At 54.8% G+C, this 25,303-nt stretch overlaps 1 protein-coding gene across 4 annotated transcripts; it reads right to left on the bottom strand.

Annotated features, from left to right (window-relative positions):
- Nucleotides 1-236: 236 nt before the first annotated feature.
- Nucleotides 237-13,958, bottom strand: LOC114582718 (glypican-6). Of its 4 annotated transcripts, none has more exons than XM_028703957.2 (10): nucleotides 13,024-13,955; nucleotides 10,404-10,562; nucleotides 9,562-9,875; nucleotides 8,186-8,266; nucleotides 6,924-7,089; nucleotides 6,338-6,468; nucleotides 5,315-5,455; nucleotides 4,654-4,790; nucleotides 3,950-4,125; nucleotides 237-1,194 (listed from the first exon to the last, which is right to left on the bottom strand). In XM_028703957.2, the coding sequence occupies exons 1-10, from the start codon at nucleotides 13,238-13,240 to the stop codon at nucleotides 914-916; spliced, it is 1,803 nt and encodes a 600-aa protein (XP_028559790.2). In that variant the 5' UTR covers nucleotides 13,241-13,955; the 3' UTR covers nucleotides 237-913. The 4 variants fall into 4 exon arrangements, with proteins under 4 accessions (XP_028559790.2, XP_077774007.1, XP_028559792.2 ...); XM_077917881.1 differs by lacking the exon at nucleotides 13,024-13,955 and adding an exon at nucleotides 12,304-12,364; XM_028703959.2 differs by lacking the exon at nucleotides 13,024-13,955 and adding an exon at nucleotides 11,596-11,842.
- Nucleotides 13,959-25,303: the final 11,345 nt, after the last annotated feature.

Genomic DNA, 25,303 nt, shown 5'->3' on the forward strand with positions numbered 1-25,303 from the left:
ACCATTTTCCCGGCTGCAGAGATGTCATCTCACAGAAGGTGGGGGAAGAAGAGCAGAATCTGACCCAGCCCTCGCCCTCCATCCTGTGTTTGGGGTCTGGGCAGGAAGGGGAAGGGCAGAATTGCAGAGCACAACCCCCCCACTCCCCTCAGACCCTTCCTGGAAGCCATGAAGTGAGGGTGGGGGGGCAGGGAGGCCGCTGCCAGAACCCAAGGAGACAAGGCAGAAGCAGGACATCAATAAATTAAATATTTTATTATTCCATAATTTAAGAAAAAACAGATCCAGAAAATAAGACAAATCCCTTTGTGCTTAAAAAAGGGGGCTTCTCAGTGCTTTGGGAACCCCCTCCTCAATGCCCTGGAAGGTCCGCAGAAGGATTGACAGCCTATGGGGTGGGGGCAGAAATGTAAGTCTGGTCCCTGCCTTAGTTGGAGGGGGCTCTTCACCTACAAGCTGCTAGCCCCCCTCCTCTGAGAGGGAGAAAATAGGGGGCAGCTGTCTGCCCCCTCTCCCCCCTTCCCTTCACCCACCCCACCCCCTCTTAGATACCCACCAAAAAGAGAGGCGAACTCAAAGGTATAGAAAAGAAGTGAAAATTCATTGCTAGGCCTCTCCTTACAGCCCCCATTTAAAAAACACCCTGGTTTCCCTCCCCAGGTAATAAAAAAGCCCACCCTACAAGACTTGACTCCCAATCTCTCCCCCCCCCCCGGCCTCTCTTTGTCATTCCCATAAAATTAAACCCCCACCTCACAAGTGAGTGGGGGTTTATGCATGGGGGAGAATGAGAGCCCCAACCCAGCCCCCCTTTGACTGGATGCGGAGGGAGGTTCCCCTCTTCCTGGTGGTGTTGGGGGAGGGGTGATGCCAGAGGAAGTCAGCCATTTGAGATGCCAAACCACTGTGGGGGTCACCAGCCCCCCAGCAGGAGGAGCAGGAAGAGGGGGGGAAAGACCTTGGCTTGCAAAGTGGCCCCTGTGGGGGGCAGCCCAGCCCCACTGCTTGGCCGCCCCCCACTCTGGTTCTGTCGGGAGGAGGAGGAGCCCTTCCCAGGCCGCTCCCTGCGAGGTGGGCGGGCATCGGAAGAAGGGCGGGATCCCACGGGGGAACCCCCAGCCCCCCCTGCTCCAGCCCCCAAGGCCAGCCGGTCCTCGCTGTACCCAGCGCCAGAGCCGCTCCCACCGTCCTCATCTGGAAGAGAAAACAGAGGGGAGAGTGGAAAGGTCTCATTCTCTCAAGAGCCAATCTGCAGGTGTTACGGAAATTACAGGGGGGGGAGACACATCTTTAAAGTTAAATATTACAAATATTATGCCTGAATATATCCTTCCAACTTGACAGCTCAGGGAGGTCACCTAGCTTTAAAAATAATATAAAATCATCTCCTTTCCCAGTTCCCTCCATTCCAAAGCTATTTTCCCCTTGCAAAAGGACTCCAGGAAGTTCCCAGAGGTGACAATTGCTGGGCTCATTGTTAGCCAAGGGAAGCCAAATCTCATCACCTGACTCGCCTCAGGCTCCAGACATGCAAAGGAACTTCTATTGTACTTTTGGGTGGTTAAGACATATTTGTCTATGCTAATCTTATACCTGAGTCTTGCCCTGCCATGTCTGCTTATGCTAATCTTGTACCAAGGACTTGTCTGGAGGTTTGCCAAGGTTAAGCCCTCCCCTTCGAACTGTATTCTGGGATGTGGTGGGAAAGTTTTAAAAGTCTTTGTCACCCCATCCAAAATTTGCTCTTTGAACCTACTGCGCAATAAACTTTGGTCTACAGCTATTTGCTCTGGTTGGCTGGACTCCTTCCTTTATTCCGCAGGCTCTGCCCCATGAGCTGGGGGACTGAGCAGCCTCGCACCTAGATTTTTTTCCTAACACAGGAAACCCAGCTGACATTCCCACAACCATGGGGCAAATGGATATGTGGATGAGCCCCCGCTGGGAAGCCCCTGCCACAGAGGGACGGGGGTGGGGCAGGTTGCTCCCACCCCTTTCTGTCTAGGCACCACCAACTGATTGCTAGACAGCTATGCTGGGGGTTGGGCTAGATGACCCTTGGGGTCCCTTCCAACTGCACGGTTCTGTGATTTTAAGAGCCAGAGGCTTCCCTAGGAGCTGGGGTTGTGGGGGGAGTGCTGTAGGGCTTAATTTATTTTCCCCCTTGTAGGTGCAAGGTCAGTCAGCTGTCTTCATCAATGTTTCCCAATTGGGAGCCATATGGCCCAAGCCCCCCCCCAGGATATTGCAAGGTGGACACAGGTGAAAATCATGTAAATGGGGGGCCAGAGCGCGAGGTTAGGGGGCCACAGAGGGAAGTGAGAAGTGAAGGGGGGACTTTTTTAAAAAAAATCCTGATTGGCTGGCTACCCTCTTAGCCCATCCCAAGTTGGGGGGGGGGGGGTGTCCTGGCTTGTTTCTGATGTGAGAGGGCGGTTGCTGAGGCTCCTGTTTTGACCAGCAGAGCCTGCAATCCAGAACCCCAGGTCGGGCAAGTGGGGTGGTGGGGTGGCGCTGGGGAGGGCTGGGAGCTCCAGAGCTGCTTGTTGCTGCCGCCAGTGCTGGGCCCCCTGGCCGCCTGGGCCTGACTCTGCAAGGCGCAGGGTGCAATCCACCCCAGTGCCTGACGGATCAGGGCCTTCAGATGTTGTCAAGGGCTGCAGGGCCAGTCGGCAGTGAAATCCACCCAGCACCTAACCAAGGGGGCTTGTCTGGTGCTGCTGACTTGCAGCTGGTAAATAACTAAGTGTCTACTCAGAGGAAAGCCACAGTGAAGGGTGTGGGAGGCTAGAGTGTTTTATCTAGGCAGCCAGGGCTCCTCCAGATGACAACATCTTTTTGCACCAGGTCAATGAGGACCACTTGCTTTTAAACATTCTCCCATATATAGAGAACTCCCTGTGCGCCTTTTGGGCTGTATCTGTGGGTTTCCCCCTTTGTGTCAAATAACTGAGGTCAAATAAGTGTTTACTTTTTATAATACATGGAAGATGGATCTGTCTCAGGAGGTTTGGACTCTCCTTCCTTGGAGGTTTCTAAGCGGAGCTTGGATGGCCATCTGTCCTGGATGCTTGAGCTGAGTTTCCTGCATTGCAGGGGGTTGGACTAGATGACCCGTGGGGTCCCTTCCAGCTCCATGATTCTGTTTTTCTGCTCCAGCAATATTTTATTACGTTCCTATCATTTTATGTGATTCTATTTTGTATAAATTATAAACATCATAAATAAAACATGTTCTATTTACAAACAAAACATTTAAATAGCTACCTTTCTACTGTTAGGACGGGGGCAGGCATGGCCATAGCCAGGATTTTTGATGGGGGGCAGGCTTTTGTTTGTGTTGATTTTTTCTTATTGGGAGGCAGCTGCCCCCCCCCCAGTCTCCCCTTGGCTACGTCTATGGGGGGCATAGGAAGGAAACAAGGTTGGAGGGGGACTACGGTCAGAAAACGGCTGGGAAACACTGGTCTACACCAGTGCTTCCAAAACTTGGGTCTCCAGCAGTTTTTGGACTACAACTCCCATCATCCCTAGTTAGCAGGATCAGTGACCAGGGATTATAACAACTATAGTCCAAAGCCAGTTGGAGACCCAAGTTTGGAAACCTGGGTCTACCTCAATGATCAAGGCACATCCAGTGGCGTAGCGTGGGTTGTCAGCACCCGGGGCAAGGCAAGGCACATCAGCTCATTGGTCAGCCAGTGAGTCCAAGTTCATGTTACGTTTGAAGCTGCAGCTACTCTGCGCTTTGATTTATCTGTATTTGTATCTGCAAAGCCTCCAAGCTGAATGTATATCTATGAGCATCGTGCACTGTATTACTGAAGCCTTATCTTCTGGACTTTAGGCTGCCAGTGTGGTGACTGGAACTGGGGGCAATGGGTCTCTCCTCCGATTCCCAACAAGGAGAGGGGGGAGTGGGTGCCCGGAAGGGGCTTGTAGGCCTCACCTGCATCCTGGAAGTCGAGGTCCTGCCCATTGCAGGCGCCCACCAGGCGGGAGGTGGCACTGCGTAGGGCCAGGACGTGCTGCCGCGTGGGCATGTCGGGGCGCGAAATGTCCACCTCCACCTCGGGGTTGTTGATCTGGTTCACCAGCCCATCACCCGTCACATCTGGGAGGTACCTGGGAGGGGGCAAAGGGAAAGGTGCGGGGGGAGAGCCTTTAGGCAGACAATGCACCGAGCACCCAGCCCCAAAAGAACCTAAGGAGAGCCTGGTGGCTGGATCAGGCCAAAGGGGCCCATCTGGTTCACAATCCTGTCTTCACAGTGGCCTGGTACTTCTAAGAACCCAGGAATCAAGAGAGACTGCCGTTGGGCCTGGAGGATCTGTAAGAATTTAAGAAAGGCCTTGCCGCTGGGTCATGTCAAAGGCTTATCTAGTCCAGCCTTCTGTTCTCATGGTGGCTGAAAAGATGCCCTGAGCTCTGCATGGGGAAAGTCTTGCCCCACCCACTGACCAGGTTCACAGGCATGCTCAGGGGCTTGGCTGCAAATGTATCTCCAAAAGCCTCAGGGGTCAAGTGCCCCCTGTCCCCTCCAGCCTCAAGGCGGGGGGGGGGGGGAATCCACCCACCCTGCTCCCCATCTCCCCTTGAGTCCAACCTTGGCCTTTTCTCCCTGCCTGCACCCTTAGCGGGGTCCAACCCCACCTGCCCCTCGCCTGCCCGTTCCAGCAGCTGTCCTCGTTGGTGACATCAGCGGCCACCTTCTCATCGCTGCAGAGGGCGTGGGGAAGCAGCACCCAGAAGCGCCGCATGAGACGCAGCTTCTCCTTCACATCCGACACCTGGGGGGGGGGGAGAAGGGGGTGGAATTAATTCGTCCAATCCTCCTTTAAAGCAGTCCAGGTTGCCTTCCATCACAGCCTCTTGGGAGAAGGTGTTCCAGAGATTAATGCAGAAGGGCTTCCTTTCCTCTGCCCCAAATTTTCTGACATTCCCCTTCATAGGATGCCCACAAGCTCTGGCATCAGGGGCGAGGGAGAAAAAGCTTTTCTCCATCCATTTTCTCCATGACTTGTATAATTTTATAAACTCCTATCTCTGCGGTTTCTTTGCCCTTTCTCTAAACTAAGAAGCCCCAAGTGTTGCAACAAGCTGCCTGCTTGTTCTTATACACACCAGGAGATGCAGGGTTGTGGTGCTGACTTGTCCCAGGGTGGACAGTGCGCCCCCCCCCCCCAAAGGGCAGCATCTCCTGGAATGCAAAAGGCTAAGGCTGACAAGGCAGAAGAGGCGCAAGTTCAAGGCTGAGCTCTGGGGGGACGTGGCATGCAGGTGGAGCCGGGGGGGGGGTCCCCACAATACCTACCAGCCTGTCCAGGTTGGTTCCTGCCGCGGTTGTGGGCTTCTCCTCGGGCAAGTAAGTGCGGAAGCGGCGCTTGGCCTCCTCCCGGGGGGAGCGGCGAGAGCGGGCGGGGGCTGGGCGGGGGCTGCCGCAGCTCTGGAACACCTGAGAGGGGAAGAAGGCACAGGTGACCCCCACAAGCACCCCAGAAACACCCACCCTGAGCTGCTCTCTCAAGTCCGCATGAAGGCCAAAGGCTGCCAGAGCTGGTCGGAGACCAAAGCTCAGATAGGAGATTCAGGCGGCAAGGAAGGGGAAGCAGACTCTGTCCTGGATGCTTCAGTGGAGATTTCTGCATTGCAGGGGGTGGGCTAGATGGCCCCTTGGGGTACCTTCCAACTCTGCAGGTCTATGATTCTGTAACTTAACCTCAGGAAGGACTTTCTAAGGGGAAGAGCTGTGGGGCATTGGAAGGGACTACTTGGGGAGGTGGTGGGTGGACTCTCCTTCTTCAGAGGGTGTTAAGCAAAGGTTGGATGGGCATCTGACAGGGAATCCTAGGATTGTAGGGTTGGAAGAGAACCCCCAGGATCATCTATCCCAACCCCCTGCGAGGCAGCGATCACAGCTAAGCATCCCTGACAGATGCCTGCCCAACCTCTGCTGGTCTGTCTGCAGGTTGTTGGCATCTGTCTGTCTCAAGAGATAATGGAGCGCATCTCCAGGGGTGAAGTCAAACCACTGTGCCAGTGCTGAAGTGACCTCCCCAGGGCGCAAGCCAGGGCCGTGTGCCTGGAAGTCCTGGGCTGCCCTGACGAAGAGACCTCCCTCTCAGCCTTGCTGTTGGGCTCCAAAGGAAAGCAGAGCGAGATGTTTGGTACCCGCTTGGCTGCAGGAGATGCTGGAATGAGGCATACGAAGCCCCATCCAAGCATCTTGGGGGCTCCACTCTGGATTTGTGTCAGGTGTGCTCCTGAGCCTGCCTGCAGGTGGGCTGGCATAATAAGGAGCAGAGGAGTCAGATTCTCCCTGTCCCCCCATACACACCTTGGCTGAGATTTGGACACTGTGCTCCTGCAGGAACATGATCGCCTCCGAAATCTTCACTCCGATGGAGTCAGCCGCCAGTTCGAAGTTAAAGGGCCCCCCGAGGCGCTCGGCCAATTGGGTCAAAGCATCTGGGAGGGAGAAAGAGGGAGTGGGCCAAGGGGGCTAGGTTGGGGCAAGGGGAAAGAGCCCCCCCCCCCCGCCCAAAGACCCTGTCTACTTGCACTGAGCGGAACAGCCAACCAGACTCAGACTTTCATCTTGCCTTTCTACCAATAAACCCAGGCTGGCATTCGTTTTGGTTCCCGCATAGCAGGGTTTGGACTAGATGCCCCTTGGTGCCCCTTCCAGCTCTACCAATCTAAGAAGTCCCCTCTAGATATATGGCAAGCTGACCCTCAAGGCCTCCAGGGAGCTCCCTGGCTGATTAGAGATTTCTCCAGCTGAAGCCCAAGACTCGGCTATGCCCATTGCACCACGCTGCCTTGCAGTTGACTAAAATGCCACTTGAGGGCAAGCTCTCCCCTCGTCCAACCCTGCCAGCCTTTCCCCCAGCCCTCTTCCCCTCCCCCGGGGGTGTGCTCACCAAGAAAGCGCTCCCACTCAGGGTCCAGCTCCGCTGCGCTGGCAAAGCAGCCCTTCATGACGTTGAGGCAGAATCCGTTGCAGGGCTTGAGGGCCGGAGTCCCACGGCAAAGTGGGCAGTAGGAGAGGCGCATGTGGGCACGGCGGCACTCTCCGCTGGGAGAGAGCTGGGGGGAGAAATGGGGGGGACAGATTGAGCATTTGGCAGCCCGAGGATTCCCCCAGGATGGCCGCAGGCACAGAGGAGGTGCAGAGAGGTCACCCTGTGGAACTCCCTGCCTATTGACCTCCACAGCATTCTCCATTAGGCAAGCCTGGCATTTGACCCTCCCTGTGATCAGAGCTCAGATGTTTTGCCCACTGTCCAGTGCAGGTTCCCAGGGAAAGAGGGCCGAGGTGCCAGAAGCACCACCTGTGTCAGGATCGCTCTCCCAGCCGCTTCCGTTGCCTGCCTTAGGGCAATTGCAAGGTTTGCAGGAGCCGTGTGGATCAGGCCAGTGGTGCCTCCAGTCCAGCCTCCTGCTCTCTCAGTTGGCCAGCCAGAGTCCCCCAAGGGAGACCTGCAATGGAAACTCTCTGCATGTGCTCAGAGAAACTCTTTGTGATGGCAGCAAAGGAAAAGTGCTCTCTGCATTGTCCATCACATCCCCCACCCGCCTCTCTTTTCTCATGTCTACAGATGAAACCCTCAGAAGAACATCATAAGATCCTTCTGCATCAGGCCAAAGAGGGACTTCTGCTCCAGCTTCCTGTTCTCATGGTGGCCAAGCAGATGCCTGCAGGAAACCCAGAATCAGGATTCGGATGCAAGAGCCACTCTCCCCCTTGCAGTTTCCAGCAAGTGGTATTATTGAGAAGCACCACTGCCTCCGATTGTGGAGCCAGAGTAGGATTCCTGCACTGCCCTTGGGGATCCCTTCCCACTCAAGGTTAACGGTTCTGTGTGAAGTAGTCCTTCCTTTTCCCTGGAGATATTTGCAAGTCAGAAGCGACTGATCTGATATCCTCCTTTGGAGAGGACTTTGGCAGCAATGTGGGGTGTGGGGAGAGGGAAGGTGGGGGCAGTAGAGCAAACCTGACTGCTAGGGAGGACGGCTGCGTGGGGGCAGGTAATAATAATAATAATAATAATAATAATAATAATAATAATAATAATAATAATATCATCCTGCCCATCTAGGCTCCTTCCCTCTATCAAGATGCTTGCAGAAGTGTAACCTTCTTCCCAGGCAGGGGGCAGCTCACCCAGGCCAGGCTTCTCACCTTGACCGCCTGGACCACCACGTCTCGTCCGGTCGCCAGGCCCTGGACAAAGGCTCGAGCAGCAATGAAGGCGCGAGTCACCTGCAGGGGAGCAGGACAGAGCAGCCAGGGAGGGCAGCTGAGCAGCTGGACACATGCATGCATGCACACAGCCCAGGACAGCCCACCCCTGAGGCAAGGTGAAGCAGGACCCACAGGGGCATCAGATCCGGACTCCAAGGAACGCATGGCCCACTGCTGCCACGAATGTGGTGCACTCCCTGGAGGCAGGTCCTGCCCTCCACCCAATGCTGCAGTGGCCTCCTGGCCAATTGGAGGTGCTGCTGGTCTCTCCCCCTGCCTTGTTCCCGATGTAGATCTTCATCCCCAGCTCGTTCCAGCTGTAGATCTTCGCTCACCTGCCTTCTCTGGGCAAGAGATGAGAGGCAATTTTGCGTTTTGCCTCAGGTGCCAACATGTTGGGGGCCAACCCGGCACCACCCACCCACACCCGACCCTCCCACCCACCTGCCCCACAGTCATGCAGGGCTAAGGTTGCCATACGCCCATGAAATCCCAGATATGTCCTCTTTTGGGGGGCCAACAAGCCCATCTGGGGGAATTTTTACATTTTAAAACAAAGGTTCAGGGTTGGGGGGATATTTATTTATTTCTGGGTTGTGCGGTTTTGTTTGATTGTTTGTTTGTTTTTGGCTCAGGTGTGGGCTGCTCTGCTCACCACGGCCAGCCCAAGCGACTGAGGCTGTCCTCTTTTTTGCTCTTCAAGATATAGCAGCCCCACCTGTGCAGGAATGAGTGTGTGTGTGTCAGTGGCTGGCAGCTGGATCTATGGGTAATTCATCTGCGCCCAGAGTTGGTGGAGAACTCAGGCACAGCTGGAAGCCAACTGTTTATGCTCTTGATCCTGCACACAAAGTCAGGGACGCCTCAGTCAACATTTCTGGACTCCATCCAGCCCGACTTTGCCTTTTGCCCCGCAGCTGAGGGCTGACATGAGCCCCAGAGAAGAGGGGGTCCCTGTGGCCTGAGCCCATCCCTTGCAAGTGCATGAGGAGAGAGCTGCTGGATCAGGCCAGGGGCCCAGCTAGATGCTCGTGAGAAGTCTGCCAGCAGGATCCAAGCACAATAGCCTTTCTCCCCTCCTGCTGCCTCTAAATGTGGAGGCGGAGCAGGATAGGTCTGGCCAGTGGCCCTGAGAGCTCTCTCCTCCTCTGTGCATCTGTCCAATGCTCTCTGGAAGCCCTCCAAGTTAGTGGACATCCCTGACTCCTGTGGGAGGGAGTTCCATGGGTTCACTATGGGTCACATGAAGAAGCAAGAGGGTGTTGTGGCCTCCTAGGGAGGGTGGGGTGAGGAGGGCCAGGGGGTGGACTCACCTGCACGCGGAGCTGGCGGGGGCTGTCCCCACCAAAGGCGCGCAGCCCCTCTGCCTGGTGCCCCACACACTCCAGGTAGCTTTCGGGGAAGCTGTACTGGGGGTTGAGCAGGGGCAGCATCCGCTCCAGCAGGCGGGCCCAGAAGTCGCTCAGGGCCTCATCCAGCCCAGGTCGTGCTCCCTGCAGGTGGCGCCGCAGCTCCACAAAGAGCCCCTGGAAGAGGCGGGCATGCTGGGCATAGAGGCGCCCATAGGAGCGGGTGAACATGGCTTGGAGGGACTGCTCTGCCCCTGCCAGGAGCTCCCGGAAGAAGTCTGTGGGGGCAGGGAGATGTGGGGAGGAAGAGGAGGAAGAAAAGGAAGAGGAGGAAGAAAAGGAAGAGGAGGCTTGAGCCAAAACTCTGCCTCCGAAAAGGAGCCTTCTTCTGAGCATGTGCACATTGCGCTTCCCTCACTACTGCCCCCCTTTGGGGTGCAGGACAAAGGCCTCCAGGCAGCCGCAAGCTGCAGCGCCCCATTGCACAACTTAGGGGTGCAAAGCGGGTGTGCAGTTGGGTGGAAATTGGAAACTAGAAGAGTGGGGAGGCAACAAGCCAAGTTGGGGGTGGCAGACCAGCTTCCTCTGCTGCTCAGGGCAAAAGGCCCCCCACCTCACCCCAGGAGCTCCCTTGGCCAAGAGGTCCCCCCCCCCCCGCTGTCTTAAGGATCCGGAGCAGATTCTGGCATAGAGTGGGGGATAACTTTCATCCAGCCCTTCAGGACCTCCAGTGGGTTGGGGGTCCCACAGCCTCTGGGGTTTCCCAAAGGGAACAGGGAGGTGCTGGAACCCTCCCTCCACCTCACCTTGGAAGCGGCGCTGGCGGGAGCCTAGGGTGCTGAGCAGGAAGCCGGCTGCCTCTCCCACCAGGTCCTGGAGGTCTCCCCGGCTCTGCTCACTCAGACGCTCCTCTGTCTCGCTGGCGCAGCAGGTGTACTCCTGGGGGCAGATGCGCAGGTGCTCTCCTGGGGGGGGGGGAGAGGACTGCTGTTAGCCTGCCTGGCCCCACAGCTGGAGGGAAGTGCTCCCCACCCCTCATGGGGGAACAAAGGCGGTGGCAGCCTCCCTAGCCCAGCATTGTAGAGTCGGAGGGGATCCTGAGGGTCATCTAGTCCAACCCCTGCAACACAGGAGTCTCAGAGAGTGGGTTTTTTTGGAGTGTGTGGCAAAACTGCAGCCAGGAGCAGTTTCCACATAAACACATGAGAGTGGTGGCCTAGTGGTTAGCGTGTCCATCTAGGACCTGGGAGAGACCAGGGTTCAAATTCCCCCCCTCAGCGACCTCCAGAGCCAGTCACTGCCTTCTCTCAGCCTAGCGAACCTCACAGGGCTGTTGTGAGGAGAAAACGGAGAGGAGAAAGAGAACTAAGGGCATCACCATGAACTTGCCTGGAGAAAAAGAGGTGGTCTGGAGGTACAATAAAGAAGCTAAGAGAAATGGAGGGGGCTGGGGGTGCTCCTCCTTGCTAGCACAGGGGATGCCCCCCCCCAACTCCACAGAACACGGGGAGCCCTTCCAGAGGACAGGAGAGGTGGAGAGGGGCTTCTGAAGCGCTGAGGAGGCAGAGAAGAGGCAGCGAACGGGCGCGGGGGGCGTTGGCTGCCTGTGAGGGGTCCCTCGGTCGGGGAAGCGTCCCTCCACGAGGCTTGAATGGGCAGACGGAGAAAACGTCCCGTCGGACTTGGGGAAATGGGGGGGCTTCCCCGCAACTTCTGCCCGAAAGACCCAGAGAAAAGGGGCAATGGCGGGGCAGGGGACAGTCCCCACGGGCGCGAGGGGGGAGGGGTGGCGCGAGCCCTGCTGCTCGCTCTGCGGCCGCCTCGTCCGGGCGAGGGGGGCGTGGGGGAGCCCTCCCCGCAACTTCCTTCCGAGACTCGGAGAAGAGGGGCGGTGGGGACACATGCGAGACGCCCCTCTCCCTGATCCACGTCCTGGAGACGCCCGGGAAAGTTTGCTGCCCGTGCCCCCAGCGGTGCCAGGACGGGGCGCCCGCTTACCGGAGATGAGGCTGGGCGGCAGCGAGGCGAGGGCGAAGCCGCGCCCGGCCAGCGCCTGCCGGCTCTCCGCGCAGCTCCGCGCCGCCCCGCGCGTCTCTCCGCCAGCGGCAGCGGCGGCACAAAGGAGCGGCAGGAGCTGCAGCAGGAGCAGGCGCAGCGGCGCCATGGAGGAAGAAGCGCCCCTGCGGGCGAGGCCGGCCGGGGAAGGAGCGCGCCGCAGCCGCCGCCGTCGAGAAGCGCGCAAAGGAGCGCAGCGCGGCGCAGCAAACGGCCCGAGACAATGGCAAGGGCCAGCCCGCGCCCGCCGCCGCCGCCCGGCCCTAGCGCCGCCCGGCCCGTCGGGCGAGAGACAATGGGGGCCGCGCGGGGGGCTCGGAGGGAGGGAGGGGTCCTAGCGCCCCCCGCCTCTCCTGCCGGGCCAGAGGGGCGGGTGCAAGACGGCGGGGGCGGGGAGAGACTGAGAGACTGCGATTCTGCGGGGGGGGGGGAGCGGGGACGAGGGACGGAGGGACCCAGCTGCTTCCCCTCTCCCGGTCCGTGAGTGACAAGTGGACGCCGAAGCGGTTGGATGCCACTTGTCTGGAAGCCCCTAGCCAAGGCACGTCGAAGCTGCCTCGGAGCGACTGGGTGGCTTCTGTGCTGGGGGCTGGACTAGATGACCCGCGGGACCCCTTCCCACTCTACAAGTCTGTGATTCTATGCTTCTACCTGGGGAGACCCAAGGAGATCCGTCCACGGAGTCCTCTCCGTCCATTTCCGTCCAGCCAACTGCTTCTGGGAGTCCAGCGGGGGCAGCCCTCCCCGCCCTGCCTGTCTGCCTGATTTCTGCTAGGGCTTGGCACGCGGAGGCCTCCTGCTGCCTCTGATCATGGAGGCTCCATTGTGCTGCTGCTCTGGCCAATGAGCCGCCGACGCTGGCCAGACCCACATTCACCTCCGCAGTCTCTCATTCTCCACACCTGGGCGACGAATTACCGTAAAGACTCGTAGAGTTGAAACTCCAATTTGGAGCTGAGACTCCAATACTTTGGCCACCTCATGAGAAGAGAAGACTCCCTGGAAAAGACCCTGATGTTGGGAAAGATGGAGGGCGTAAGGAGAAGGGGACGACAGAGGATGAGATGGTTGGAAAGTGTTCTCGAAGCTACAAACATGAGTCTGACCAAACTGCGGGAGGCAGTGGAAGACAGGAGGGCCTGGCGTGCTCTGGTCCATGGGGTCACGAAGAGGCGGACACGACTAAACGACCAAACAACAACAAGAAGAGTTGAAAGGGACCCGAGGGTCATCTAGTCCAACCCCCAGCCACTGAGAAGCTGGAGCATGTCCAGAAGAGTCGGCCAGGGTGTGGGTGGGTGACCTGTGGAGAACACCTGAAACAATTGGGTGTGTTTACCGTGGAGAAGCAGGGAGACGGAGAGGGCTCACCCGATATCCCTGGAGTGTTGTCAGTCACGCGGAAGACAGAGCGGGACAGGTCACATCCAGGCGGGTGGCCCTCGCTGCCTCCCCTGTTTGCCTGCGTGAAGAAGGACTTCCTTTCATCTCTCACGAATCCTCCAGCCTTCAGCTTCAATGGATGCCCGCGAGTTCTTGTTCCAGGAGGAGGAGAGAGGAAAGTTCTCCGCTGTCTCCACGTTCCCATGCCATACACAAGTTCATACACTTCTATCGTCTTATTCGCCTTTTATAAGCTATAAAGCAGCCTTTCTTCACAGGGGCGTCATTTGGGTTGCCTTTCCTGAACCCTCTCCAACTCTGCAACATCCTTCTTGAGGCGAGGCGGACAGAACTGGACGCAGCATTATTGCACCTGCCGTCGCGCCCGAGATTTCTGCTATAAGTGCATTGCGATGCTTCCTGGGGTCGGAGCCGCTTCCACAGCGGAGCAGGCGCTGCCTTTGCTGGAAGTGCTTAAGGAGCGGCTGGAGCGAGGCCTGTCGGGGGTCTGTGGGGGTCGCATCCTTCCTGTCCCGCAGGGAGCTGTCCTGTGCGTGACCTCACGTGCCTCTTCCAGCCCCGAGCGAGCGAGCGCCCGGCTCTGGATCCCAGGGGAGCGGAGGGGGCCCGGAGGAGTCTGCGGTTGCCCTTCCCCGCGCAAGCAGCAAGGGGCGCTGCTGCGACAGGGAGAACCCAGCGCCGGAAAGTGCGCTTCCCCCGTAGGAGAGACGTACAGTATTGGAATCACAGAATGGCAGAGTGAGAAGGGACCCCCAAGGGCCATCTAGTCCAGCCACCTTCATTAATGCAGGAATCACAGCTAACGAATTCCTGACTTCTGTTTTTAAAACCTTGCAATGAATCACAGAATCATAGAATCCTAAGGTTGGAAGGGATCCCCAAGGACCATCTAGTCCAACCCCCAGCAACGAAGGAATCGCGGCTGACGGGTGGCCTCGTGACATCTCTTGAAAAGCCTCCAGAGAGAGGAGAAGCCTCTTCTGCCTTTGCCCGGGCAGCCCAGGAGGGCAACCTCCGGGTGACGAGAGAAGTGTTGAGTCGAGCCATATTCCACGCGGAGCAAAAGCTCCCGCTGTCCCTTCGAGACTCTGCCTGGGGGGTTGACTGCCTTGCTTTCAGTGGATTAACGGCCCCGTCCTCCTTCCCTATAGTTTGAAGTAAGGCGCTGGGCGATCCTACAGCCGATTAAAATGCAGGGGCGAGGGGAACGGGGGCAGGAAGAGATGTCGCCTCTGCAGCAGCTTGGCAGCTCAGCCTTGAGATGGGGAGGGGGATATACTGCTTGGGAAATCTCCCTCCCACAAATATTATGCAAGTGGGATGCGCCCCTGTTGGAAAGTGAGAGTTGGAAAAGATATGCCTATTCTCCAGTAGCAGAGCAGCGCAATGGCGATTGCTCCAGGCACATTTAAACTTGGTTAGATTTCGTCACCTGCCTTTAAACAAACGCTTAGGCTACAATAAATCGCACACTTAACTTTGCAAATAAGGCATTATTTTACTCACAGAGTTGCCAGAAGTTACAGCAAACATGTCTCTATTCGCTGGCAGTAAAACAAAGAACAAAAAAGAGAGGCTCCAAATGACTTAAAAAGAATAGTACTTTGTTTCCTTACGAAAAAGATCATGCAATATTAGGGTTAGCAAAGATGCAGGCTTTAAAATCTCCCTGAGAAGCAGGGCGCAGAGGCTGCTGAGAGCCGACTAAGCCCCTTGCAGCCTGAGGTCTTATATCCGCTTAACTCTTTCATACATGGAAGTGTGGGGCAGTGGCCATATATTGCAGCACCCTCAGTATCCATTGCTCTGGGAAGTATGTTGTGACTGTGCCAGGAAGCGAGGTGCCCACGTGGGGGCCACAGACATGGAAGGAGCAGGTGAGCTCACTGGGGGGCTGGGGGGTCTCTTCTCCCAGTACACACACCCCAGCACCACCAGACACGCAAAGCATTAACCATTAACCCAGCACACCATTAAAATGTGAAAGTCCCTCCCTTAGGAGGAAGCAGTGGTGGTCATAAAAGATTAGACCAATTTATGGAGCAGATGGCTATCAATGGCTTCTGTCTGCAATTGCTCTGCTCTGCCTCCACCGTCAGTGGTCGGGATCTTGTGTTCTGAATCCCAGTTGCTCAAAACCGAGGCAGGAGAGAGTTGCTCTTGAGCTCAAATTCTGCTTGTGGACAACTCTTTGGCCACTGTGAGAAGGAGATGCTGGACTGGCCTGAGCCAGCAGGCTCTTCTTACATTCTTCTGTACAATGGTACCTCGGTTTAAGAACAGTCCTGTTTACAAACGATTTGGTTTACAAACTCCTCAAAACCTGAAGTAATGTTCCTGTTTGAGAACTTTACCTTGGTCTAAGAACAGAATCCGAATGATGGAAGGGCACTAACAGTGGGAGGCCTCATTAGGGAAAGCGAGCCTCGGGTTAAGAACGGTTTTGGTTTAAGAACGGACTTCCAAAACAGATTAAGTTTGTAAACCAAGGTACCACTGTATGTACATACATATGTACATAGGAGCTGAACAAATGGATTCAAACAGCAAAAAAGGAGATTCTGACTGAACAACCAAGTCAAGCTGGATACTTTGGGGGTTGTTTTCATGAGGAAAGAGAATCACAGGCCCTACAGCAGTGACTGCGCAGAGCAAATGCCATCCCTGGAAGCCATCCAGGTCCCAGTCTGAGGTGCACACGCCACTCATCACCGCCTGGCTTCTCCTGCATCCGGGAAGGACTTTGCCCCACCTTTGGCTTCCTTATGACCTGGGAGTGGTAGGGAGAGGTTCCTTTCCAGCACTCGTGTGAGCGGGGTTGTGGGGGAGAGAGACGCCTCCATCCAGGCCCCACATGCAGCCTTCCAGGCCTCTCTGCCCAGCCCCTCCTGAGGACTCTCACCAGCCCCCCCACCCGGATCCAGCCCTGCTGTGCACCAGCTGTCAAGGGGAAGAACCTTGGCAGGTGACTGCCTCTTCCCAGCCTGGATAGAGAGATGGGGGGTGTAGATTTCCTGGGGTTCAAATGCAGTGCACTGGGCAACAGAGTCTTGCTGTCTGATCATCCAAAGATCATATGTGGTGGACCTGTCCCAAGGTGAAAGACTTCTGGGAAAAGATTGATAATGAATTGAAAAAAATATTGAAATATACATTTATAAAGAAACCAGAGGCCTTTCTTCTTGGAATAACAGGTTTGGAATTGCCCAAGAAAGATGTTAAATTATTTTTGTATGCCATAACTGCTGCTCAAATTTTACTAGCTAAAAAGTGGAAAACACAAGAATTACCAATGGTGGAAGAATGGCAGATGAAGATGATGGATTTTTCAGAGCTAGCCGACCTAACCAGAAGAGTCCGCGACCAGAAGGAGGAGGAGTACCAGGAAGAATGGACTAAATTTAATGATTACTTAGTTAAATATGTCGAGTTAAATTAACTGGAAACAGCTTGCAGTTACTCAATTGGCTTAGGATTTTATATAAGTTAAGTGATGAATTAATATGTTTAATTTCAAAATGAAAAGATCTAAGGATGTTAATGTTCAAGTTAAACTTTATAAGAACTGTGATTTGGAAAACCGTTAAAAGAATATGCACTGAAATTCAACCAAGGGGAAGCGAGGAAGTCACTTAACAATGTTAATAAGTGTAATTTTTAATAAGGCTATGATTTATGTCTGTTTGTTTTATGTGTTTGTTTGTTTATAATTCTGTGAAAACCAATAAAAAAAATTGGGGGGGGGGAGAAAACTCCATGGACATAAAAAAGGAGAAGCTTTGAATGAGAGTTTCCAAGGCATGCTCTGGTTCATGGGGTCACGGAGAGTCGAACACGACTAACAAACAACAAAATATACAACCTAAGGGGCTCACAGCATAGAGACCCCCAAAAGGTATATCTTCTCCCATAGACAGCCTTTGCATCAAGCAGGAATCAAGCATGTCTCTGCCTGTCCGCTTCTGCCTGCTTCCAGCTTTGCTCACACACTGTTTTTCCAGAATCCTGGCCAGGTGAGCAGGTGAGCCCACCCATTAGCCCACCATCAGTTAACTGCAGCCCTGGCAACCCAGCTCCTTCCTTTGGGAGGCTGATCATGGTGCTCAACTCCCTGGCCAACAGCCTTTGTCTAGACAAAGGGAATGCTTAGGGGGCAAATAGGGCTTAGGAAACTGACTAGCCCAGCAATGGAATCCTCCATTACATATTAACCCTCGCTGGATCCGAGAATTATCTCCTTTCTTGTAACCCAAATCCATTGGTTTGGGTCCTACCGTCCAGAGCAGGGAAAAAACAAGCTTGCTCCCTCCTTCATGCAACAGGCCTTGAGCTAGGATCTAAGAGTCTTGGTTGACCACAAACTTGACATGAGAAGATTCCACCTAAACATTAGGAAAGAAGATTCCATCTAAACATTAGGAAGAACTTCCTGACAGTAAGAGCTGTTCAACAGTGGAATTTGCTGCCAAAGAGTGTGGTGGAGTCTCCTTCTTTGGAGGTCTTTAAGCAGAGGCTTGACAACCATATGTCAGGAGCGCTCTGATGGTGTTTCCTGCTTGGCAGGGGGTTGGACTCGATGGGCCTTGTGGTCTATTCCAACTCTATGATTCTATGATTCTATGATATCTGAAGAGGGCTATAATCTCTCCTCTCAGTCTCCTCTTTTCAAGAACCACAGGAATCAGAACACCATGCAGACTGACACCCCCATCCCCACCCCCAAAAAACTCATAACAATGTGGAGTGATGGGTCCTAGCTTACATCAAAATGAAATCAAATCAGAAACCATAATCTTAAAGACCTATACAGAGCTCTTCATCTTAAGCTGTGTGGGTTCTTGAAAACTTGCACACTCCTACTCAGACAGAAACTGACCCGCAATTTCAAAGAAAACGTCCCTTCCTTGTTTTATTCAAAGCAATTTGCAACTTCGAAGTGGCCAGGCGTCTGAGGCATCCCTGCGAAGCATTGCCAGGACATTTCCAAGTGGGGTGGGGTGGGGGGGACATCCACGTTGGGCTCTGGTTGGAAGTCTTTGCTACGTGTTTTGTTTTCTTTACGGCTATTCAGAGCAGTCCAAGCCACAGTCTCCTTAGCGATGGCTTTGCGGCAAACTGTTTCCAAAGGCTGAGCCCAGCTGGGTGCTTTTGCCTGGGACAAATGCTGCTCAAAGCAGAATTTCCTCCCGCTGGTTTCCTGTGGCCTTCCCAAGCCAGCCACTGCTATTCCTGGTGGCCATGAGCTGAGGCATCAAAATTAGAGTATTCTGGGAGGGGGAAGAGAAGTTGGGGGGGGTGAGCTCTCCATCCAGTGGATTTGAGGGCAGGAAGACCCAGCCAGGGAGAAGAGGAGCAAACTCTGCACAGAGCAGCTGGGAGACGCACTGTGTCCAGCCCTACCTACTCCTGCTGGTGCCACACAACAGTCCCCACTCCACAGTTGAAAGCATTGGATTGTTTAGTGCAGCAGCACCTGCACTTTGGAACTCCCTGCCAATTGAGAGAGAGTAGGCACCTTTGCTCTGGCAGAGGGCCTTCTCGGTGGTGGCACCTGCCCTGTGGAACTCCCTCCCACCAGATGTCAAGGAAATAAACAACTACCTGGCTTTTAGAAGACATCTGAAGGCAGCCCTGTTTAGGGAAGTTTTTTTAATGTTTGAAGTTTTATTCTGTTTGATATTCTGTTAGAAGCCACCCAGAGTGGCTGGGCAAACCCAACCAGCTTGGCTGCTTCTTCTTCTTCTTCTTCTTCTTCTTCTTCTTCTTCTTCTTCTTCTTCTTCTTATTATTTTCCAGCGCCTGCTAAAAACATTCTTGTTAGACAAATGTTTAGAAATGCTGCTGTGCTTCAACTTGGAGCTCTTTTATTAGTTGTGTTCACCGGCACCCGGTATTCAGGCCACAGGGAGTCCGAGTGCAGAGCCCGTCTCCGCGATCCCCATTCCCCACCTGGTGCGCAAGTGCCGGCATCAGAGTGGCAGGAGCTGGACGCCCGCGTGGCTTGACCTGGCCCAGCGCACAAGTGCTCAGGCGCTGGGTGGGGGCAGAACGCATCCTGTGACATCATGCCATGTGTCCCCCAATGTGGCAAGTGGGCGCCCCTGGTTGTGTTAATAAAGACTATACACAGCATCTTCCCTCATTCCGTGGAACACTTAACACCTGTATTTATATTTCAGTACTTTATTCCCATCTTGTTCGTTGCATTTACTGGCGATGATCTTATCCTTTTATATTCTTCATCAGAAGATTTCAGGGCCTGGTTGAAGAGGAGCATTTTTGCCAGACACCTAAAGATGGTTAATGATGTGTTTAAATATTATTTTCCTGGTCTTATTCTTATACTTTGTCTCACTTGTAATAGTTATGCTGTTATTCTAGAGAATGCACTGTGTGTGGATTGCAAACAAAAAATAACTATGTGGGAGTCAGGGCGGGGTTAAAAGTTATATTTCCTGTTGTTACTTGACTCAGAAATAACCAGTATCTGTACTCCTGGAGACATTCTTATTATTCTGTACCTAGATATCATTTTTCAAAATAAAATAGAGCATACAAAGAAAGAAATGCTGGTGTGAAACTTAGTATTTTAACTTTTTTGTAAGCTTTAACATATTGTGAATTTTTCCCAATTTCACTGTTTTATATTTTATTGTTTTCATTTTTATGTTTAATCTTTTTGCAAGCTGCTTTGAGAGGCGCTTGCTTTTACCATCAAGCGACATTTGGTGAAGCCAGTCAGCAGATCCCTCCCTGCGGAGAGGCTGGTCTCCCACAAGCAGCACCAAGGAAAGGACTGCGAGGTCTTCCTTGCGGAGGCTCCTCTTAGCAGCAGAGGTGGGCAATTTGGGGAAGGACCTCACCTCCCACTGTGGCAGAGCACCCACTTTCCAGGAGGAAAGCCCCAGTTCAACCACCGCTGGCATTTCCCGGTGGGAAAAGGCTCCCCCCCAAACCCTGGAGAGCAGAGAAGACTGAGCTCCTAGGAAAAGAACTGAAAATCAAGCTGCCGAGATCATGAGGCTGTTCTACAAGGGAATGCAGTGTGCAGTTCTGGTCCCCTGGCCACAAGAATTATATTTTGGAGCCAGGAAAGTTTCAGAAAAGGGCCACTGAAAGGGTCGTGGGGAATGAAGTGCCTTCCCTGAGAAGGAAGGTGGCAGCGTCTGGGACTTTTTAGTTTAGAGAAAAGAATAAGAGGCGACACAATAGAAGGTTGTAAAATGATGCCTGGAACAGAGAAAGAGGACGAAGTTTTCCTTGTGGGCATCCAGTGAAGCTGAAGGTTGAAAGAGGCAGGACTTCTTCATGAAGCACAGAGTTAGACTGTGGAACTCCCTCCCTCAGGAGGACTGGACACATCCATGCAGAAGGAAGGGCTCAGTTCCTGGAAGCCGCAGGAGTGGAAGGAAGAGGATGCCTGTGCTCGGATGCTGGGCAAATGGGTCTTTGGCCGGATCCAGCGGCCAGGCTCTTCTAATGTTCTTATGTTCTTAGAAGGCCTGTCTGGAGCCATCTGTGCCCTGATCTTCCTCTCCTGCTCCCCCGCCCCGCCCCACAGCAGACAAACCCCTCAGCGCTATAATCCCTTTGAGGGATTAGAAGAGGACAATCGGAAAGAGACTCGCCATCCGACGCCCTGCCGGGAAAAGGATTAAATCAAGTCTCGGGAGGCTGAGCCCAAGGCGGGCAGGAGGAGGAGGCCCTTCCCGGGACTCCTTCGAAGGCTGGCGCTCTCCGTCACTGGAGCTTGCCCCTGCCAGGGAGACTTTGGCTGCTATTCCTGCCTTGCAGCGGGTCGGGCTAGATGACCCTTGGGGTCCCCTTCCAACTCTACGATCCTATATGGAGCGGAACCACACACACACACACAGAGCGGATGAATGAGCGGCACGGCCTCCCTCCCGCCCGGATCCCGTTCCCAGGACAAAGGCGGACAAAGGAGCCTGTGTCTCGGTGCCAGCGGAGCGGGAGGCGGCCCCGGAGCCTGCGATGGGGCAGGGGAGAAGAGGAGCTGCAAGGGGAGGAGCGGCGCCCACCCCCAGAGAGGGGCAGGCAAGCAACCGGGGCCCCTCCCGCCCCTGTTGCCTCCCGCCGGGGCCAGACGGTGAACCTGCCGGGGCCTGTTTCTCCCTCTGCGTCTCTGTCTCTCTCTCGGATGCCTCGTCAGCTGCCTGCAAAATTGCTGACTGGGGTGGCGGGCGGGGGTCTGGGCGGCTTCGACAGGCCTCCACTCGCCCAGGGGCAGCCACCTGCTTTCCCAAGGCTTGACCCCTCCGGGTCAACCAAACGCCGCTGGGCACCTGAGGCAGACAAGCCAGGTGCTGGGACTCTCCCCTTACCCTGGAGAGCAGAAGAAACCAAGCCTGTTGAGGAACGGTTGAAGGAGCGGAGTATGAGAGGCAATAGGATAGCCATCTTCAAATATCTCAAGGGCTATCCCATGGAAGAGGGAACAAGGTTGTTTTCTCCTGCTCTGGAGGGTAGGGCTCGAACCCAAGGCTTCAAGAAAGGAGATTCAGTGTCAGGAAGAACTTTCTGACAATAAGAGCTGTTTGAGAGTGGAATGGGCTCACATGAGAGGTTGTGGACTCTCCTTCCTTGCAGGTTTGTAAGCAGAGGTTGGATACCCATCTGTCATGGGTGCTTTCGCCGAGATTCCTGCATTGAAGGGGGTTGGACTCACTAGATGACCCTTGTGGATCCCTTCCAACTTTACGATTCAGTGATTCTAACAATCATAGAAACATAAAGTTGGTAGGGTCACCCAAAGGTCATCCAGTCGAACCCTCTGCAACGCAGGAATCGCAGCTGACCATGAGCCCTGTAAGAAGAGCCTGCTGGATCAGGCCACAGGGGCCCATCTAGGCCAGCATCCTCTTCTCACAGCGGCCAACCAGATGCCCCCCAAACAGGATTGAGCACGAGAGCCGCTCCCCCCTCCTGGGGTCACTGGCAACTGGGATTCAGAAGCGCGGCTGCCAGCAGAGCCATTGAGGGCCCTCTCTTCCACCATTAAAGTCATCCAGGTTGGTGGCCATGGCTGCCTCCTGTGGGAGGAAGTTCCACAGTTTGCACTGCATAAGGAAGGCCTTCCTTTTACCTGTCCTGAATCTTCCAGCATTCAGCTCTCAGTGTTGGGAGAGAGGGAGGAGAACTGAAGATGGAGTGGTCATCCAGTCACATCCCTGTCCTCTTTTGCTGCCCACTGTGCTTGGACCACAGGGCATGGGAGGCCACAACTGGCCATCGGGTGAGACGTGCGGGGGGGTGGCAAGTTGCCCTGGCCCCCAACTGCACCAACCCCCCCACCCTTGCACGACAGCGGCAGTCAGGGCAAGTGTCAGGAGCAGGTCAGTCGGTGCAGTTAACTCTCCTTAGTCAAAGAAATAGAACAGCTCAGGAGGCCAGGCTAGGGAGCATGTCAGCTCTTCCTGGCAGGCCTTGCCCCAATGAGGCAGTTGCAAGGACTGAAGGTCTTTCCCCAGTTGCCTCAGTCTCCTCCTCCCCGTGGTCCTTCCCAAGCGATCTGAGGCTCCTTTGTCTTGCTTGTCTTTGCTCCACCCTCTTAATACCTCTTCTGGTTCAGGGGGGAAAACTGGACAGGAACTGCCCCACACAGGAGGGGGAGACACCTGCGAGTCTTCACCAGCCCCACTCATCTCTGCCTCTTGGCCTTTGTCCTCCTACTCTCCTGCTTCTGTTTCTGCCTCTCATTCTGGACTTCTTTCTGCCACAGACTCTTCCTGCTCACAAAACCCTGTTACTCCTTCAGCTTCTGATATCTCCTCACCCCCGTCTTTTCCCTCTTCTCCCTCTGAGCCTCATCGTTGTCTCACCACCCCTTTCCAGGCTCTGCGCCTTCTTCCGTTGGGGATTCCCCACCTGGTTCCTCCTACCATCCCTCTGTAGGCACCCACTTCATGGCAGCACCACTAGCATCCTTAGGTCTGCAGGGGCTCCTCCTTGCCCCTCGCCTGCCCCAACCCCAGAGCTTACCTGGTTTGAGCTGGGACCATTTTGCAAAAGAAGTGCTCTGCCACTGAGATACAACCCTTTCCTTTTTCTTTTAAACTGGCTGGGGGAGGTGGAAGCCCCTCTCTCTCTGGGCTGCCGTGGAAAATGGGGGCTGGCACTCTTTTGTGGGGACTTGGCCTGGAAGGTCCCTCTGTCCCTTTGGCGCCAGGCTCCCTGCTCAGGGAATGGAAAGGCACAGACTGGGCTCCATCCAGGACACCTGGCGTCCAGAGTGGGTGCCTGCCAGGAAAGGTCCTTTGGGGTCAGGAGGAACCGTGACTCAGCAGGTGAGACACCGAATTCCTCCTCGCTCCCATCAACAGAGGTGGGGGCCCTGGCCCCAGATCCTTTTCCAGCCAGGATTGTGCCTGGGAGGTGTCAGGCTACAGCTGCTCTGCACAGTGATTGTAAACTTCCAAGTTTACAATTCTGTGATTCTACAACACCCAGCCTGCTGCTCCTCCCAAAGGAATCCAGAGCAGCCTTACAACATAATTTGAAAAATACAAAAAAAGGAAAAGGAAACACATTTTCTGTGCAGCAATTCTTCTGTCCTCACCTCAGACTACAGAGCTGGGTGAACAGGAATGCTTCTATAGAGTCATCGGATTGTAGAGTTGGAAGGGACCCCCAAGAGTCATCTAGTCCAACCCCCTGCAATTCAAGGATCTTCACTACAGTATCCAAGGCAGAAGGCCATCCAGTCTCTGCTTAAAAACCTCCAAGGAAGGAGAGTCCACCGCCTTCCGAGGGAGACCTTTCCATTGTTCAACAGCTCTTGCTATCAGAAGGTTCTTCCAGATGTTTAGTCAAAATCTCCTTTCTTTCATGCCCAAACGATGGTGACAAACACGCATCACCAAGGGGGGACCCCCAAGGGTCATGTAGTCCAACCCCCTGCAATGCGAAGAATTCGTCAACATGGAGCCTCCAAGAAGGAGAACTTGAGTCTTGTCTCTCTCTCACACACCCCACCCCCACCAGCGGTGGAGGCCGGGAGATGCCGTCTTTAAAGCACTGAGGGTCCCCTGGCCATTCAGGGATTTGCACATGCATCACCAGCACCTCATATAAGGCCTGGCAGCCCCCAGGCAGGCAGCACAGTGCTTGGGGGTCTGCTGGCACACGGGGTCCCCTCCCTGCCCACCCCCTGCAAGAGCTCAGCAGCGGCCTTTTGCACCAGCTGCAGCTTCCAGGGCAACTTCATCAGAACATGAGAATAGCCTGAGGCTGGATCAGGCCAATGACCCGTCTGCTCCAGGGTCCTGTTCTCACAGCAGCCAACCAGGCGCCGGATTCACAAAGAGCATGTTGCCGTGGTCTCAGCAGGAGGACATTACAGCAGCAGGCCCCAGACTTCGTTGGGCTGCTCCCGGCTTAGTTCCATAAACTCACCCCCTGTGCTGCCTCCCTACCCTATAAAAAGCATTATTCAGAAGTGTGGTTTGCACAAGCTGCTCAGGAAGATAACAACACAGTCAAATTTGGAACAGAAATGATTAACTGCACATTTCTTCAAAACCCAGTTAAAGCTAGTTTAATTAAGTCAGCCAAGTGGGTGAACTTGGTTGAGGAATATCACCTTTGGCAAAGCCTGATGGTCCTATACACTCCCAGCCCACTAGGGAATTCCCCAGGCCCCCAGGGGGCTCTGCCACCCACTTTGGGAACCGCTGCATTAAGGCATGGGGTGGGCAGGGCCAAACTGGCTGCACCCAGGAAAGACCATGAGTAGTGTGCCAGTCTCATACCTGGGTGTCAGCACTCCACACCCCCCAAGCCAAGCCAACCCTCTGTCATGGCCATCTGTCAGTTGAGATTTGGCATGGCAGATGGTTGGGCTAGATGACCCCTGGGGTCCCTTCCAAGGCTACAGTTCCATGAACCTCCAGCCACAAATTTCAACCAGGGACTCGTTCCTTTGCAGCAGGGGCACAGCCTCTCCCACAACAGGCCATCCCTTGGGTACAAAGACTCCGTCTGCTGACTCCACTCCAGCCCATCGCTGCCTCTGGGCATTGACTCAAGGCCTGCACAGCCTCCCCTGGTTCAGAGGGAGGAGCAGATACACACTGAGGACACCATGCCCCTCATCCCCAGATGATGGAGCCACCCAAGTTGGCAGCCGGGCAACAGACCACAGAGTTTTAGATGTACATACTCATTGGGTGAGCCCACTGTGATTAGGAGCAGGCGGGGGGGGGGGATGTCTCCCCACCCACATTCGTCA

The sequence above is a fragment of the Podarcis muralis genome, chromosome 13 (genome assembly GCF_964188315.1).
Source record: "Podarcis muralis chromosome 13, rPodMur119.hap1.1, whole genome shotgun sequence".
NCBI lineage: Eukaryota > Metazoa > Chordata > Lepidosauria > Squamata > Lacertidae > Podarcis > Podarcis muralis.